This window comes from Silene latifolia, chromosome 2, assembly GCF_048544455.1.
Source record: "Silene latifolia isolate original U9 population chromosome 2, ASM4854445v1, whole genome shotgun sequence".
NCBI classification, from domain to species: Eukaryota; Viridiplantae; Streptophyta; class Magnoliopsida; order Caryophyllales; family Caryophyllaceae; genus Silene; species Silene latifolia.
Genome location: NC_133527.1, coordinates 95562729 through 95578097, shown reverse-complemented (window position 1 = coordinate 95578097; position 15369 = coordinate 95562729). Strand labels below are relative to the sequence as shown.

General features: G+C 32.8%; 2 protein-coding genes across 2 annotated transcripts; both read right to left on the bottom strand.

Moving 5' to 3' along the window:
• Positions 1-323: 323 nt before the first annotated feature.
• On the bottom strand, positions 324-1022 carry LOC141641114 (uncharacterized). The gene has a single exon (XM_074449791.1). It carries the CDS (start codon positions 1020-1022, stop codon positions 324-326), a length of 699 nt encoding a protein of 232 aa, XP_074305892.1.
• Positions 1023-9921: 8899 nt separating this feature from the next.
• On the bottom strand, positions 9922-10419 carry LOC141641113 (uncharacterized). Its single transcript, XM_074449790.1, has one exon. The coding sequence runs from the start codon at positions 10417-10419 to the stop codon at positions 9922-9924; it is 498 nt and encodes a 165-aa protein (XP_074305891.1).
• Positions 10420-15369: the final 4950 nt, after the last annotated feature.

Below are 15369 nucleotides of genomic sequence, written 5' to 3'. Positions count from 1 at the left end.
TCGTTATTATCGTTATTATTATTATTATTATTATTATTATTATTATTATTATTATTATTATTATTATTATTATTATTATTATTATTATTATTATTATTATTATTATTATTATTATTATTATTATTATTATTATTATTATTATTATTATTATTATTATTATTATTATTATTATTATTATTACTGTTATTACTTTTTTTTTGCAAGAAAGTTATACTCATCTATATTCATCCATATAGGGAAAAAAATAAATGAGAAGGCTCTTACAAAAAACAAAACACCATCATGAACCAACTAAGTTACAAGTCCACTACTCTACTTAAGAGCTAGCCAGTGCGAATACTAAAGTTGTTACTAACTAGCAAACGGATTTGTAAAGTCCACTGCAGATGTTTGGCAACTAAATCAGGATGCCTAGCTTGCCCTTTCAAAATTCGTTTATTCCGTTCCTCTAATATTGAATAGACCAGCCCAGCAATGCAACTAGTAACCAAGATTATCTTCCAACCACTCAGACCACCCTTAGTAGAAATCCTATACAACCAATTTTTCAGAGAAAGATCAGACCTGCAGCCAGTTATACCAAGCCAATTCACCATTAATCTGCATATATGCTGAGAGTAGGAGCATCTAAAAAATAGATGCCTATGAGATTCCCAAACTTTTTCACACAAGCAGCACCAATTCACCAGATGATAGCCACAGGCTCTGATCTTATCAATAGTAGATAAGACCTGCTGAGCAGCTTGAATAACACATACCTTGTGCTTAGGGAGGATCTCAGTACAGGCTAAAGCCTTGGTCCAGCCTAATTTACTGCGTTTTTTCCTGAAAATATCATATGCTTTACGAACAACAAAATCCCCATTGATGACACAAGAGTTTAGAGCTGCTTGTGCACCCTGCTGACCTCCTGCAATAGCCAAAAGATCATCCCTAGTCTTAAGGATAGCACGCCAACTCTCAGCATAATGAGGTTTGCACTGGATAGTCCAAATGGAGGAGCCAAGAGTAATATAAGACATAGTCCAAGTTGCCCAGATCCCCTCCTTACCTTGAGTAAGCAACCAAAGTCATTTACTTATAAGTGCTTTGTTCCAACTCAAGAGTTCTTTGATGTTGATGTTGGGAAATGTGTCCTCAACAATAGTGCGATCACATGATTTAAATATCATTATTAAAATCTCATTTTAAGAATACATGTGGGATGTAATTTTTACAGTCAACTGGTCCACACATATCGGTAATGATTGGCTGACTAGAGTTTGACATTACTGTCGTGCGACGGTGGTGATCAGTTGATCCCCTTAGGTCATACCTATAGGGAAATACTCTTAATTGATTATTTAATTAATCGTATACCGATATGAGTTAATTAAATTACTTAAAATTGACGGATGATTTTGTGAGTATAATTTACGTATCTTATTGTAAATGTGATTAAATAAGACACGGTCTAAGTAATCGAATTATTTTATTACTTGGATGAAATTATTGTTTACAGAAACAATTGAAACGGAATGAATAAATTATTATAAATACAGAATGTTGTAGTTTATAATTTGGAAACATTTTTGGTACGAGTAATTATGAATTACTAGTCAATTTTGTAAATGACATATTTTATGAGTATGTTGATTTTTAATATGATAAAAATACATTGCATTGTAACATGTCATGTAACATGTTACATGTGACAAAATTGACATATGACAAAATAAAATGGACTACCCATTTTATCTCACGTGTACCGAAAATTAGAGGGTGTTAGTGGATAAATTGTGTTGATTATTTTAATAAGGGAAAAACACAATTATTAGACTCTATATCTAGGCATGCAAGCCTACTCTTCATGGGGAAGAAAAAGGGATCCATGCATTGGCTTCCCAAAACCCTCCAATCGGTTTTCCTTATGGAAAACTAAAATGTTTTCCTCTAATATTCATTCATTACTTCACTAAATATTTTTCTAGAGTAAGAAAAATAAATCTCTCTATAACTTGTGAAAACTTAGAGAAAAAAAATACACAAAACTCTTTCCTTTGGCCGAGATTTTGTAGTGCCAATACATATTATTTTGTGTCATATTTTAAGTATAACTAATATTATTACTAGATCTACATAATATTAGTTATTAAGAGATTTCCTTGGGTATATGCTTTTGGGAGGGATTCTATACTTGAATCCTTGTTCTTCCATTTGGAGAGCTCAAGAACAAGTGAGTAGGAGAACTCACTTGTGCCCATTTGAACCGAAATACCATTGTAAGAATATGATTTCTCCTCTATTTTATCTTATGTTTGCATGCATAAAATCCATGTTTAATTTTATGACAAATTAATTTCGACATATATGAGTATGTTAGTATGTATATAGATCTACATTTCCTTCAATCGGTATCATGAGCCACGGTTGTTTGCATGCAAATTGGTTAAAAGTTTTTCCAAGTTATAAGAATAACAAATAAAACTTGTAAAATTTGTGTTATTATGAGATATCACTAAATTAATCCATGCATGTTAATATTTCTGGTCCTAAAGTGTTTTAGGATATTTTGGTTAATTTTTCGGATTTTTATTGTTCATAATTTACATTAATGACATTTAAATGTGATTTTATGAGTAAAAATGTCATTTTTGGTCGAAAATTAGCTATACTTCGAATTTTAAGTTGGTTTTTGGATATGTTGTTACATATATTATTTTGAGATAACCTGTAAAGTTTCATAATTTTTGGACTTGTTATGCTCGAAAAATGAATTTTTCATTATTAAATTCGGATTTAAGAGAAAAATAGGTTAATATGAGTTAAATTTCGAATCTGGTCATAGAAAATTAATATGTTGTCACATGCAATTTTACAAGATGTGTGTAAAATAATTGGCTATAAAGAAGTCTTTTAGCATGATTTATGAATTTTTGAAGAAAAATGGCATAAATGGTGACATTATTAGTTGAAAATTAATAAAACATAATCTATGATTTAGGAAAAACGTCTAATGTTGCATTTTATTATATTTTTCAGATCTAAAATTGAAAATTTAATGAAAATAATTTTTCCATGTTTTTATGATTATTTTATTAAATATAGATAAACCGCAACATTGTTTTTCCGAAAAAATTTCGAAATTTTTAACCTAAGATTTTGAACATTATGAGTGTCATGGAATTTTTCCAGAATGTTCATGAATTTAAATTTCAAATTTTGAATTTATTTGAAATTTTTGGATTTATTTGAAGTTTAATAGCTTATTTTTGTAATTTTTGTCCATTTATGAACAATTTTGTAAATAAAGGTTAATTATGGTCAAATTATTAGTGAAGACTATATTTTGAGTCCTAAGAGGTTAGGGTAATTAACTTATGCATAAATATGAGTTTATGTATTTTTGTGATTGTAAAATGTTGAAATCACGTAAATCCGTAAAAACCGAGTAATATACGATATTGGCTAATAAAAAGGCGATTTAGCATAAAATTGAGCATGTTCATACATATTATAATGCTGCATTTTCTTTATGATTGTCATAATTTTAATTTATGTAATTTTGAATTATGTAATTTTACTTAGTATGGCCTTAGATTTTAATTGGTATTTCCCGAAATGTATGGGAATATCGATTCGGTTGTAATTTTTATTGTGATCTCGTATCACCGTTTTGTAATTTAATAGATTATTTTATTTTTGTTACAAATGTATAATAGGAAATTATGTAATTTATTATGTAATTTTATTCATTCCGGAGTTCCAAAAGACGGATTACTTCAAGAATGGCGATACATAAAGACGGTGTTACCTCGAGATGCGTGCCACAACCGAAGTTCAAGGGACCAATGGAGTTGGTTTCCGAATTTGTAATAGATTAATAGTTTTTCTATTTTAGGAAAGGCCATACTAGGATTTATTTATTTTTATGCTTGCATTTTATTTTATGTCGCATGCATCGCTAAATCGCCATAACTAAACATGCATCCTCTTTTTTTTTTTTATCGAGTTTATCGACCGTGTCAATTAGAATTATCATAGTTCACCGCTTTAGTTCACTTAAAACGTGATAGATAATAAATTGACATGACCTCTCGCTAAAACAAACAATTGAGACATAGCCTTACCAAATAGTAGAAACCATGAAAACCTATTTCGCGAGGGAGTGCACTCGGCTACCCCGGGGTACAAACCTTGTTACGTAGGGGAAGTGGGTGATAAATGTCTAATCCACCGAATTCATGTTGATGAGGGTTTCATCGGCTACCCCGTGCCTAAGTTAATGTGGGTTTGGATAATGGACACATTTATTCGAAATTTGGATTGAACTCAACAAAAGTAATTGATGAGGGTTTCATCGGCTACCCCGTGCCCTTGTTGATGTGTTTTGGGCTATAGATAAATATTAGAGTAATTTTATCGACCAAGAGTTCTAAAAGTAGAATCGATTAAAAGGTTAATCCACCGAGTTATATTGATGAAGGTTTCATCGGCTACCCCGTGCCTAAGTCGATATGAATTTGGGTCTTGGAATCATTTATCATAGTTGGGTAGAGGTCACTATGTAAATGCTTTACTTGTTTTTCAAGTATTAATAAAACGATAAATGTTAAGTTTTCCACTATTCCGTTGTTATATTGTTCTATTTCTTTACCACAATTCATATACGATATCATTTCGTTTTTGATTCAAATCTCCATTAAAACATCGTAACTAAAGACAAAATTTGAATTTGCTTCTAAAACCTCAAACGAACCATTGCTAAGGATCTCTTGTTAACAGTATAGATTAAAGTTATTCATTATCAAACAGGTTTTTGATTCTTGACTAACACATCTACTTACAATGGATTATTTTTCATGTACTTAAATGAATTAAGTACCTTGAAGCGATAAATTGTTTTGGTAATTAGTTTTGTCGAGAATTCGTAATTGACCAAAATAACGCAACCACTTCAATGAAAGTTTTAAGACTAAAACGAACAAATGAAGAGTGAATCTTCATGAATTCAATTTTGCTTCTCAAAGCAAAGACTCATTGAATTAAGTGGGAGCATTCTCTTAAACCGTTAAGATGAGGACGAGGTTCAAGAAGTAAAGATTATAATGGAATTGATACAAGGTAATGTTAAAGGTAAAGTTGTTGAGAATGACGATACTAAACCTATCAAACCCGACCGATAAAGTTTCCATTGTCTTAAATGTTAGACACGAGAAAGGAAACTACCCCAAATTATTGAAGAATCAACAAGTTAGTTGTGGGACATCTAATTGAACCTTCTTCTTTAAATGTTTATTTGATTAAACATAAATTTTGCTAGTATTACTCCGTCAATATTAGAAACCGGTGGTGGTTTTCATCATTATGTTTGATACATAGGATGATTAGAACATGAAGACTAGCAACAATGAAGTCGAGAGATAGAGTAATTGTGTACTCAATCTAGTTTTTGGATTTAAAGTTGTACTTAATTATGACTATTAAGTGCATTAACTCTAAATAAGAATATAAACTTGTTAAGATACAAAAGAGGTTTTCACTTTTGTGACCCTATACACCATGATTTGATGTATGGCTAGCCCATCATCAAGGTGATTATATTCTAAACCAAACTAGAATGATATATCATGAAGATGATGTAAGACTCAAATTGGTAACCCAAGATTAAACCTTAAATTTTGGAATGATGAACGCAAAGAGTTATCGAGTACTCTTGAAACCATTAGATTGTTAATGGTATATGCGTATCTTGTATTCAAAGCAAGATGTCTCGTGCCTTTTGGTTGAAAAGGAGATCGAGGTTGTAAATCATCGATCCAAAATAGGTTGATCATTATCTTTTACCAACGATTTAAGTTGACACTAATATGTTCACTTAATAAGGTAAATAGAGAAATCTTTGAAGAATTTCAAAGAGTTCAAGGAATCACGATTTAGTCGTGATGGGATTATCAAAGTGAAGACTTTGATATAAGCCAAATGAATTGTGATATAGTATCACAAATTAATCTCTCTTAGCACGCATTATGGATTAATGTGTGGTTGGATAAGAAATCAAACGCTATTCGATATGGTTTGGACTTCAATCAAGTTACTTTGAGTTACTTGATCTTCTTGGGGATTTTATCATTTTGTCTAAATTATTTTTCCACTAAATCGAATCATATGAGATATGAAATGGTAAGGGTACCATGGTTGTAAGTTTATCACAAGAAACAAATGCTCATTTTTCCTCTTCAATTATCACGAGTACGACGGGTTTTGCGGCTCGTGAAGCTGTCTTTCTAAAATACAAGTTTATTTTTAGAAGACAGAGTGGGAGAAATTATTCAAGAGCCACAAAGAATGCCACAAAGAATATTATGTCGCAAGAAACTGGTCCTTCTTGGCTACATGAGGTCTTTCTTGGCTACATGAGACGTTTTGTGTAAGGTGTTGTTTCTTTAAAACCTAGGAGGTTAAATTCGTCACTTGTTAAAAATGATGAATTCATGCTACTTTTAAGAAAGTAAAGAGCTTATAACTTACAAAAGAAATTGTTTGATTCAAGTTGATTACTTCTGGAAAGTAATCGACAAAGGACTTACATAAGAGTGTTTAAGTCACAACTCAATACAAGGCTTAGAGCCATGAAAATCCGAATCAAAAGGGCTTGATTAGTGACAAAGGGTTTTGCACTAATAAAGAGATATTTCAAAGCAAAATTGGTTGCAAAGGGTTTTGCACTAATTGAAATGATTAAGTCTATTTAGATCTTCTTAGGGATTGTGTTTCATTATGAGGTTATGAAATACATAGCGAGTGAATCTAAAACCCACTTCTTCAATAGAAGCAATGTATTCAATACATGTCATAAGTTTTGTAGATTCTTGCAATCCTAAGATAATGTGAAACTTAAGAGAGGATCTTAAGTAGGACATCAATGAGTTAGAATCAACATTTTGATCATGTGATAAAACATTTCTCGAGAAGTTGTGTTTATACATGGAGTTTAGTGGGAGTTACGGAATTTTTAATTAGTCCGATATGTGGATGACATATTGATCATTGAGAATGATTTAAGACTTTTGGAGTATTATAATACATCGTGAATATCTGGATTTATGAAGATAAATCCACATGATATTAGCGTCAGTAAGAAGTCTTATGTTGATAAGATTCATGACTAGTTCAATTGAATTGAACATATTTGATTGATTTCATTTGCTTCCGTTGCCGAATCAATTAAAAGGAAATGATGTATAACACTTCATATGCTTTGAGTATGATGAATTGTTTTCAAAAATCGAATTTAAGTAATCTTTACCAAGTAAGCTGTAAAGATTACCCTTAAGTGCTTGCAAAAGCATTAAAGAAGTAAAGCAAAGTGTTTATGATGCAATCTTGTGTAAGGGTGTTACACAAGTGACAATTGACAATTGAGGTTGCGCATGGTTTCCGACAAAACCATAATCAAAACACATTAGGATGGTTAAGATACCATTGTGGTTATGATGGTTAAGATACCATTGTGGTTATGATAATTAAGAAGTAGATTTTCTAGAATCGTTCTAGGCAATAAAGAACAATGAGAGATATTTATAACGGAAATTGAGTACACTTGCAATCATGGGATGTGCAAGAAGGAAGAGTCCCGCACACTGTGAAAACAGTGGGAGCTATTCTTAGGCTAAGAGGGCCTATGTCATGATTGGATCTCGACACGTACTCAGAAAGTTTTGTGATGCAAATGTATACATTACAAAGGAAAACGAGTATGTAGTAAGGTTGAGTAAGGTACAAGAAATTGATAAAACCTACTAACCAAAGCCTTCTCAAAGGCTAAACATGATGAGTCATGTCATTTCAATTGAATTGAAATGAACAACTACGTACAAGATCAAATTAGATTATAGAACATGAAATAGTAATCAGGCATTGACTATTCATATGTGATAATCGCATTTGTCGTTCGAGTTTTACTTTAAAACTCTTTTATTATACTTTGTTACATCCAAACGGGTTGTAGTGACAATTGAACCCCGTTAAAGTGAACACGGATTAACATTGTATTCGCCCATAGTCACTTGTATGAGGTGACGTCTCGAAGTGACTAGAGTGTGATGCGATTGATGGCAAGTTCAAATGCCATAGAGTCATGTGAGATGACTAGTCGATCACATAGGCAGATTGTTAGGAACACCTTGTCGGGCCTTATGACCGCTTATAGAGTTCTGGCAAATTTATATAGCCTGGTCGTGGCGAGAGCTGCTATAGTATTCAAATGAGTCGATTCTTTTGACTAAAGACTATTCACCTAAGATGGCTCAGTTTCAGATTAACTTTGATTTGTGTTACTACGACCTTCGTAAATGGGGTCAAATGGGCATATTTTGGGTTATGATGGTTGTGGCTAGTCGAAGGGAATGAGTGCGATAGGAATTGTCCATCCCCTTGTCAGGGTTAAAACAATATCTCAGGGCCACTCGAGGAGTAATGAACTGGAAATGCGTGGCCACGCTCGGAAGGTATCCGAGTGGATAAATCCGGTCAATCGGTTATTCTCCGGATCGAGGAAACCACTCTCGATATGATCACTTGCAAGTACGACCGAAAGACACCTTGCATTGAGTGGGAGATAGTAATAGGACAAGAGAATTGGTGGAGCACACTTGTCGAGGACAAGTGGGAGATTGTTGGGAAATGTGTCCTCAACAATAGTGCGATCACATGATTTAAATATCATTATTAAAATCTCATTTTAAGAATACATGTGGGATGTAATTTTTACAGTCAACTGGTCCACACATATCGGTAATGATTGGCTGACTAGAGTTTGACATTACTGTCGTGCGACGGTGGTGATCAGTTGATCCCCTTAGGTCATACCTATAGGGAAATACTCTTAATTGATTATTTAATTAATCGTATACCGATATGAGTTAATTAAATTACTTAAAATTGACGGATGATTTTGTGAGTATAATTTACGTATCTTATTGTAAATGTGATTAAATAAGACACGGTCTAAGTAATCGAATTATTTTATTACTTGGATGAAATTATTGTTTATAGAAACAATTGAAACGGAATGAATAAATTATTATAAATACAGAATGTTGTAGTTTATAATTTGGAAACATTTTTGGTACGAGTAATTATGAATTACTAGTCAATTTTGTAAATGACATATTTTATGAGTATGTTGATTTTTAATATGATAAAAATACATTGCATTGTAACATGTCATGTAACATGTTACATGTGACAAAATTGACATATGACAAAATAAAATGGACTACCCATTTTATCTCACGTGTACCGAAAATTAGAGGGTGTTAGTGGATAAATTGTGTTGATTATTTTAATAAGGGAAAAACACAATTATTAGACTCTATATCTAGGCATGCAAGCCTACTCTTCATGGGGAAGAAAAAGGGATCCATGCATTGGCTTCCCAAAACCCTCCAATCGGTTTTCCTTATGGAAAACTAAAATGTTTTCCTCTAATATTCATTCATTACTTCACTAAATATTTTTCTAGAGTAAGAAAAATAAATCTCTCTATAACTTGTGAAAACTTAGAGAAAAAAAATACACAAAACTCTTTCCTTTGGCCGAGATTTTGTAGTGCCAATACATATTATTTTGTGTCATATTTTAAGTATAACTAATATTATTACTAGATCTACATAATATTAGTTATTAAGAGATTTCCTTGGGTATATGCTTTTGGGAGGGATTCTATACTTGAATCCTTGTTCTTCCATTTGGAGAGCTCAAGAACAAGTGAGTAGGAGAACTCACTTGTGCCCATTTGAACCGAAATACCATTGTAAGAATATGATTTCTCCTCTATTTTATCTTATGTTTGCATGCATAAAATCCATGTTTAATTTTATGACAAATTAATTTCGACATATATGAGTATGTTAGTATGTATATAGATCTACATTTCCTTCAGTTGAACCCTCCTTCCTGCCAAAGAGCAAAAATGGAACCCCAACTTTGGAAGGTCGTCTTGCGCTGTCCAGAAGGAGTACCCCAGAAGTAATTCTTACACAACTTATTGACCAACTTAGCTACCACTTTAGGTAATAACAAGGTAGAGCACCAATAATTTTCAAGGCCAAACAAGACTGAGTTGATAAGTTGCAGTTTCCCAACATAGGATAGCAGATTACCAGTCAAATGCTGAATGGAAGCCTGAACCTTATCCACCATAGCCTGAAACATCCCACGAGCCAATCTACCAGGGTTCATGGTAATACCCAGGTACCTAAATGGGAACTGGTCCTCAGAATAACCAGTAAGTGCCCCAATCTGGTACTTAACCTCCTGGCTGACCCCTCCATAGTAAACACTAGTCTTATAAGGATTAGCATATAAGCCAGAAACTTTAGCATACTCATAGAGGAAAGTAGCAACAGCAACAATAGAAGGCACATCCCCTCTCATAAATATCATGAGATTATCAGCAAAAAAACCAGATGATTTAATCTAAGTTTTGCACATTTAGGATGAAGAGATACTTGATGAAGAGATCCAGAGGCGTCAAAACTTCCTCCTCAGCATCAAGAACAAAATAATTATTTTGTACCCTCAGTTAATACTAGTTGGACTTGGCGGAAAATCTGTCAAGTAAAGGACATTCTGAAAGATGGTTTTGTTAATGGGACTTGGGCTTTGCTACTAGGGAGCTATCTTGTGTCCAGTGAGTATAAATGGCTTATGGGGCAGCACCAACCTATGTCCTGGTATCCTCTTATCTGGAATAGGACCCTGCTTCCCAGACATGCATTTATTGGTTGACTTGTAGTCCAGGGTCGCCTGATGACTAGGGATAGGCTCTTTAATTTTGGGATCACTAATGATATGGCTTGTGCAATATGCTCTTCACAGACTGAAACTCATCAGCATCTGTTCTCTGAATGTACTTTTAGCACACTCTGCTGGGATCTCTTTAATGCGTGGATTGGTATGTCAATTCCTAAGGCAAGGGTAGTGGATTGGTTTCTTAAATGGAGGTGCAACTCTTTGATGAAAAAGCAGATTATTGGGGCTGCAATTGTAGCTCTATGGTATCATATATGGAATGCCAGAAATATTGCGAGAATTGAAGCTAGAGTATTGGCGCCTAGATACATTCTGAGACAAGTGAAGCATGACATAAAAGGGAGATGCCAAGAGCGAAAATGGACTTTGAAGTTGACTAAATTGCCATGGGAACCAGTGTATGATTAGTATCGATTACCTGATGTATTAGATTGAAAAAGTTTCGTGTAGTTTGGTGATAGTGTAAAACTTAATTATTCATATTATTAATATATTTTCACATTTTCACAAAAAAAATAATTATTTTGTGAAGTAACCACTGAAGAAGACTCATCAGCTGCAGATTGTCCAACACTGCCTCCAGAAGAAGAGCTTAGGTGATTGGCCGTCTCAACTGGCTTTTTCCCCTAGCTTTAGATGAACCTGTCATCCGTAGAAATATCAATCTCAGTTGAATCAGCACAATGTTTACAGTAATGACGACTCATGCCAACTTTAGGCAAAAAAATTTGGGCAGGAAGCTTTCTCATAAATTATTATTATTATTATTATTATTATTATTATTATTATTATTATTATTATTATTATTATTATTATTATTATTATTATTATTATTATTATTATTATTATTATTATTATTATTATTATTATTATTATTATTATTATTATTATTATTATTATTATTATTATTATTATTATTATTATTATTATTATTATTATTATTATTATTATTATTATTATTATGATTATTATTATTATTATTATTATTCTTATTATTATTATTATTCTTATTATTATTATTATTATTATTAGGGTTTTTCTAACCTATGTCCACTAGGCATAGGATAAGAAACCCAAAATAGAAAGAATTTAATGATGTTTTTATGGGAAATTGCAATATCCTTTACTTTTTACTTTTCTTTACAAGAAGTACACTAATTTCTTTTCTATTTTGTGTTTCTTATCCTATGCCTAATGAGCATAGGTTAGAAAAACCGTTATTATTGTTATTATTATTATTATTATTATTATTATTATTATTATTTTTTTTTTTTTTTTTTTGCAAGAAAGATATCTCCATTTTTATTCATCCATTTAGGGAACAAAAAATGGAGTAAACTTACAAAAACTATCCTCTAAAAGCCTAATACAAGGCTCCAAATCACAATCAACTAGGAACAAACTCTACTAAAGCATCCAATCTGCTACCATGACCACGAGCAATCATTCGAATGCCAACAGTATACTTAATAGTTTGTAGGAGGATGCTAACAGGCCGTTCCTGTCCTATAAAAATCCGCAGATTTCTTTCATGCCAAATTTGGTTGATTGCCACTGTAAGACTTGACACATACCAACTGTATTTCCAATGTCTTCTATGTCTCCGGCTTTGGCTCCATCGAATCTCCCTCTGCAAATCCATAGCAGGTCTCGTAATAGACATCCAACTCAACAGAGCTTCCCATAGCAGCTTAGAATAAGAACAGTGAAAGAATAAATGGGAATGGGTTTCAGAATTATTTTTACACAAAGAGCATCTGTTAGCCAAGATCAATCCCTTCCTGATGATGTTGTCAGAAGTAGCCAATTTCATTTCAGCAGCAAGGGAGGCTGTAACCCGGTGTGCAGGGATAATGATGGGGTGAGTTAGAGCTTTGGCCCAGTTATAAATAGTACCAGGAGCTCGAACACCATCATAAGCAATGGTTAGAGTAAATTTGCCATGCTTCACACAACTGTGGAGAAAAGCTTGTATAGCATTGTAATTCCCAAATTTCTGAAGACAAAAATCTCTAACTGCCAGAATACTTCTGAAACTTTCAGAAAATCTATCAGCAGATTTCACAGTCCAGATATTACTTCCATTCAGAGCATATACTCTGTGCCAACGTGCCCAAAGACCATCAGAATGCTCCATTTGCCAAAGCCACCTGAGAAGCAAGGCTCTATTCCAAGAGAGAAGCTCCTTAATACCAAATCCACCCTCAGTCCAGGGAAAACAAATAGATTTCCAACTTTTCATAGTCATGTGCCTGCAACCATTGGTAACTTGCCAAAAGAAATTTTTACTCAATCTATTAAGTAATTTGATTACCCCCTTAGGCAAAAGAATGGTAGAACACCAATAAGTTTGAAGACCCATCAACACTGAGTTAATCAACTGCAAACGCCCAGCATAACTCAGGAAAGAGGTTGTCCAATGATGAATTGCCCCCTGAACCTTAGTAAGGAGGGGTCCAAAATGATCAAGACAGAGCCTAGATACATTGAGGGGGACCCCCAAGTATCTAAAGGGGAAAGTACTATGGGAAAAGTTGGTGAACTGTAATATAGCAGACTGAACAACAGGATGCACACCTCCAAAATAGATGGAAGTCTTATCAGGATTTGCTTTGAGACCAGAAAGCCTGCCAAAATTATCAAGTACCTGGACAACAGCAGCTACAGAAGGAACATCTCCCCGAGGAAAAATCATTAAATCATCAGCAAAGATGAGATGGGTGAGGTTCAGTTGAGTACATTTGGGGTGATAAGAAACATTAGGTTGCTTGCAAATAACTCTTAAGTATCTAGAGAGCACTTCCATACTCAAGACAAAGAGATAAGGGGAAAGAGGATCCCCTTGCCTTACACCACTCTTCCCTTTGAAAAATCCATGACTAGTCCCATTAACTTTTATAGAAAACCAAGAACCAGTAATGCAAGTCATTATCCATCGAATGAAGATTTCAGGGAAATGGAAAGCTGCCAACATGTTTTCAATAAAACTCCATTGCAGTGTTGGAATATGTGTCCTCCGACAATAATGCGATCACGACTGTTGATCATGATGATCACATGTTTAAGTCTCATTAAAATGAATACAATTGGGAAGTAATTTTGTTACTGTCAACTGGTCAACATATATCGGTAATGATTGGCTTACTAGAGTTTGACATTACTGTCGTGTGACGGTGGTGATCAGTTGACCCCCTAGGTCATACCTAAAGGGCAACCCTCTTAATTGATTATTTAATTAATCGTATAATGTTACGAATTAATTAAATTACTTGAAAATTGACGGACGATTTTGGAAGTAAAATTTACGTATCATATTGAAATGTGATTAAATAAGATACGGTCTGAGTAATTAAATTGTATAATTACTCGGATGAAATAAATTGTTTAATGTAACAATTAAATTGAATGAATTGTTATAAATACAATCTGTTGTGATTTATAAATTGGTAAAATTTTTGGCACAAGTAATTATGAAATTACTAATCGATTTTTGTATGTGACGTATTTTTATTAATACGTTGATTTTTAATATGTTAAAAATACATAACAAATATATGTGACATATGACATGTAACATATTGACAATTGACAAAATTAATATGGAATCCATATTAGCTAAAGGTGCCGAAAATAGGAGGGGATGTTAAGCTAATTAATTGTTTAATTAGTAGCTAAACACAATGATTGTTTTGCTTTAGTAGCCATGTAAGTCTATGGTGCATTGTGAAGACAAACCATTTCATGCATTGGCTCACCCAAAAGCCCCCCCTACCACCCGGTTTTTGATGTGAAAAACCATCATTGGTTTTTCATTTTTATTTTACCTATTACTCTAAAATGTGTTAGAGATTAATTCATTCTACTCATCATCCAAAAACATAGTTTTAGAGAGAATTAAAATCCTCCCTTTTATCTCTCTAAAAACCGAAATAGTATAAGAGTTTATAAATATTTTGGTTCCATTTTTCTACCTTGATTAATATTATAACTAGTATTTGTAATATTAATTTAATTAAGAGGAGCCTTGGGTATAATACATAGGGAGAGATCTTACACTTAGATCTTCATTCTTCCATTGGAATAAGCTCAAGAACAAAAGAGAAAGGTGATCTCTTTTGTGCCCTAATTGCCGAAATTTACCATGTAAGGACATGATTTCTCCTCTATTTATTTTATTGTTTGCATGCATAAGATCCGTAATTAATTTTATGACAAATTATTTAGACATATAAGAGTATGTTATTATGTACATGAATCTACATTTCCTTCAATCGGTATCATGAGCCACGGTTGTTTGCATGCAAATTGGTTAAAAGTTTTTCCGAGTTATATGAATAACAAAATAAAACTTGTAAAATTTGTGTTATTATGATATATCACGAAATAATTACATGCATGTTAATATTTCTGGTCCTAAAGTGTTTTAGGATTTTTTGGTTAATTTTTCGGATTTTTATTGTTCATATTTAATAATAATGACATTTAAATGTGATTTTATGAGTAAAAATGTCATTTTTGGTCGATAATTAGCTATACTTCGAATTTTAAGTTGGTTTTTGGATATGTTGTTAC